This window comes from Lucilia cuprina, unplaced genomic scaffold, assembly GCF_022045245.1.
Source record: "Lucilia cuprina isolate Lc7/37 unplaced genomic scaffold, ASM2204524v1 Scaffold_2153, whole genome shotgun sequence".
Lineage (NCBI taxonomy): Eukaryota > Metazoa > Arthropoda > Insecta > Diptera > Calliphoridae > Lucilia > Lucilia cuprina.
In genome coordinates this window covers 1-2,421 of record NW_025807100.1, presented here as the reverse complement: position 1 = coordinate 2,421, position 2,421 = coordinate 1, and the positions used below count along the sequence as shown (strand labels likewise).

Here is a 2,421-nt window from a genome sequence, read left to right as displayed (position 1 = left end):
AATTCAACATCTGACGAGTGGAGTGGTCCGGTCAAAACGGGGTCTCTTTGACTCTACTTGACAGTTCGCGTGTAGTGAACTACCACGTAAACCAACCAACCAATAGTCATTTTAAAATCCCAGGCTATGGTCTATTATATACGCCTGACCATGTATATTGTAGTCTGTAGTCCAGACTTTGGCTTGTAGTTCCGACTACAGTCTAGTGTAAAATGTAGCCTATAGCCTAGACTCTTATCTAGTCTTTAGTCTAGACTCTTGTCTAGTCTTTAGTCTAGACTATCGTCTAGTCTTTAGTCCAGACTCTCGTCTAGTCTTTAGTCCAAACTCTCGTCTAGTTTTTAGTCTAAAATCTCGTCTACTCTTTACTACACTAGTACTAATCGAATGTATAGTTAAAAATTTTGAAAAATATATCTTTATATTTCAGAATATAGTTCTGACAATAACTGTGAACAAAAATATATAAAATTGAAACTGCCGGTCCACACTAGGAATCTTTTTTAGGGAAACTTTTGATTTTGCGTGGGAGAGAATGAGAAAGAATATCATTTATCTCTCTTGCGGTACGGAGTTTCTCGTACTCGGAAACTTTTTTTGTAATTCTTCCCATTCGTACAACAAATCAATGCAATTAATACGTAGTTTCTGAAACAAAAGTTTCTATGTGTGGACATTAAGGAAACTTCAAAAGAGAATTAAGAAAAAGTTTCTCAACAAAAGTTTCCTAATGTGGACTAGGTCTAACAATTGGAAATTATATAAAATTATGCCGATTTATTTACAGTTTTTCAAAGACCAATATGACGTTTTAACATTCAAATTGTCTGGCATCATCATACATAAACTGCCAGCTGCTCACTGACAGTGTCAACATTTTTACTGCAGCAAAAAAAATATATAGAACAAATAATCAACGAAAAGTCGTCAGTTTTTTTAAAGTTTAATAAGATTTTTCTTGTAATTACAATTTAAAATCTACTTTAATTATAGAAAAAAAAAAACAAGTTTGCATTAAAAAAATAAAATCTACTTTAATTTCTACTTGCTATTAAATACAATTCTCCAACTACAATAGAAAGCAGTGCTGCCTTGAAAACACTGCCACTTTCTACATTATTTTATTTTTCTTTGATAGTTGAAATCACAAAGTATTACAATGAAAAAAGAGGAAAAAATAATCGAATTTGTAAGAGATAATCCAGAATTATGGAATAAATATGATATTGATTTTAAAAATACTAAACTTAAGGATAAGAAATGGAATAAAATCGCTACAAGTTTAGGTATATCAGGTAATTTATTTCATATTAAGTATTAGCATGGAAATAAGAGCAATTTTATTCCAGAGGATGCTGCTAAAAAACGTTGGAAAACAATAAGAGACCGTTATTTTCGAATTTCAAAACTAGAGGAATACGCTTTACTAAATCAACAAGGACATGTTACGAAATACAAATATGCTGATATGTTGGGATTTCTTAAAGGCAATAGCACACAAAATAAAAGAAGGTAAATACATACATATGTATATATTTGGTAATTTTGTTAAAGAAATTTTAAAATTTGAATTTTTGTTTTTATTTTATATTTAGTTCCTTAAATAATTCTTCTGACGATTCTAATAACCTTAATCTTAATACTCATGAATTTTTAACGGAAACTGAGGAAAATTCTATTAAATATGAATATATTGATGGTATTGAAGAAACCCCTAACGAAAATCATGATAATTCCTCAATAATGGAGCCGTTAGAGAATAGTTTTCAGCGTGAAGATGAAAAAATAGAAACGAAACCTGCTATTTCTAACAATAATTCTCCGGCTCATCTTTTTATGATGAGTTTAGCTCTGCAAATTGATAGGGCTAATTTAAGTATTGATTCCTTTTTAAATCTTCAAATAAAAATGTTGCAATTAGTGAAAGATGAAATAAAACAACAAAAATAAAATGTGAATGCTCTTTTTTTATTGATTTTTACTTAAAAATATATTGGCTCTTCGGAATAAAATCATTACTATTTTAAAGCTAGGTCCAAGTAAGAAATTCCATTATAGTACAGTCTATAGTCTAGTCTATATTTTAGTTTATAGTCTACAGTGTAGTCTATATTTTAGTTTATAGTCTAGTCTAAAGTCTAGTGTACAGTCTAGTATATATCCTAGTCTAGTCTACAGTCTAGTCTACAGTATATTCTATTCTAGTCTACAGTCTAGTCAATATTCTAGTCTATATTCTAGTCTATAGTCTATTCTATAGTCTAGTCTATAGTCTATTCTATAGTCTAGTCTATAGTCTATTCTATAGTCTATTCTGTAGTCTAGTCTATAGTCTATTCTATAGTCTAGTCTATAGTCTAGTCTATAGTCTAGTCTATAGTCTAGTCTATAGTCTAGTCTATAGTCTAGTCTATAGTCTAG

At 29.8% G+C, this 2,421-nt stretch overlaps 1 protein-coding gene across 1 annotated transcript; it reads left to right on the top strand.

The window, feature by feature from the left end:
- Positions 1-647: 647 nt before the first annotated feature.
- LOC111688840 lies at positions 648-1,958 on the top strand. Its single transcript, XM_023451353.2, has 3 exons — positions 648-1,295; positions 1,350-1,512; positions 1,596-1,958. Exons 1-3 carry the CDS (start codon positions 1,160-1,162, stop codon positions 1,948-1,950), a joined length of 654 nt encoding a protein of 217 aa, XP_023307121.2. The 5' UTR covers positions 648-1,159; the 3' UTR covers positions 1,951-1,958.
- Positions 1,959-2,421: the final 463 nt, after the last annotated feature.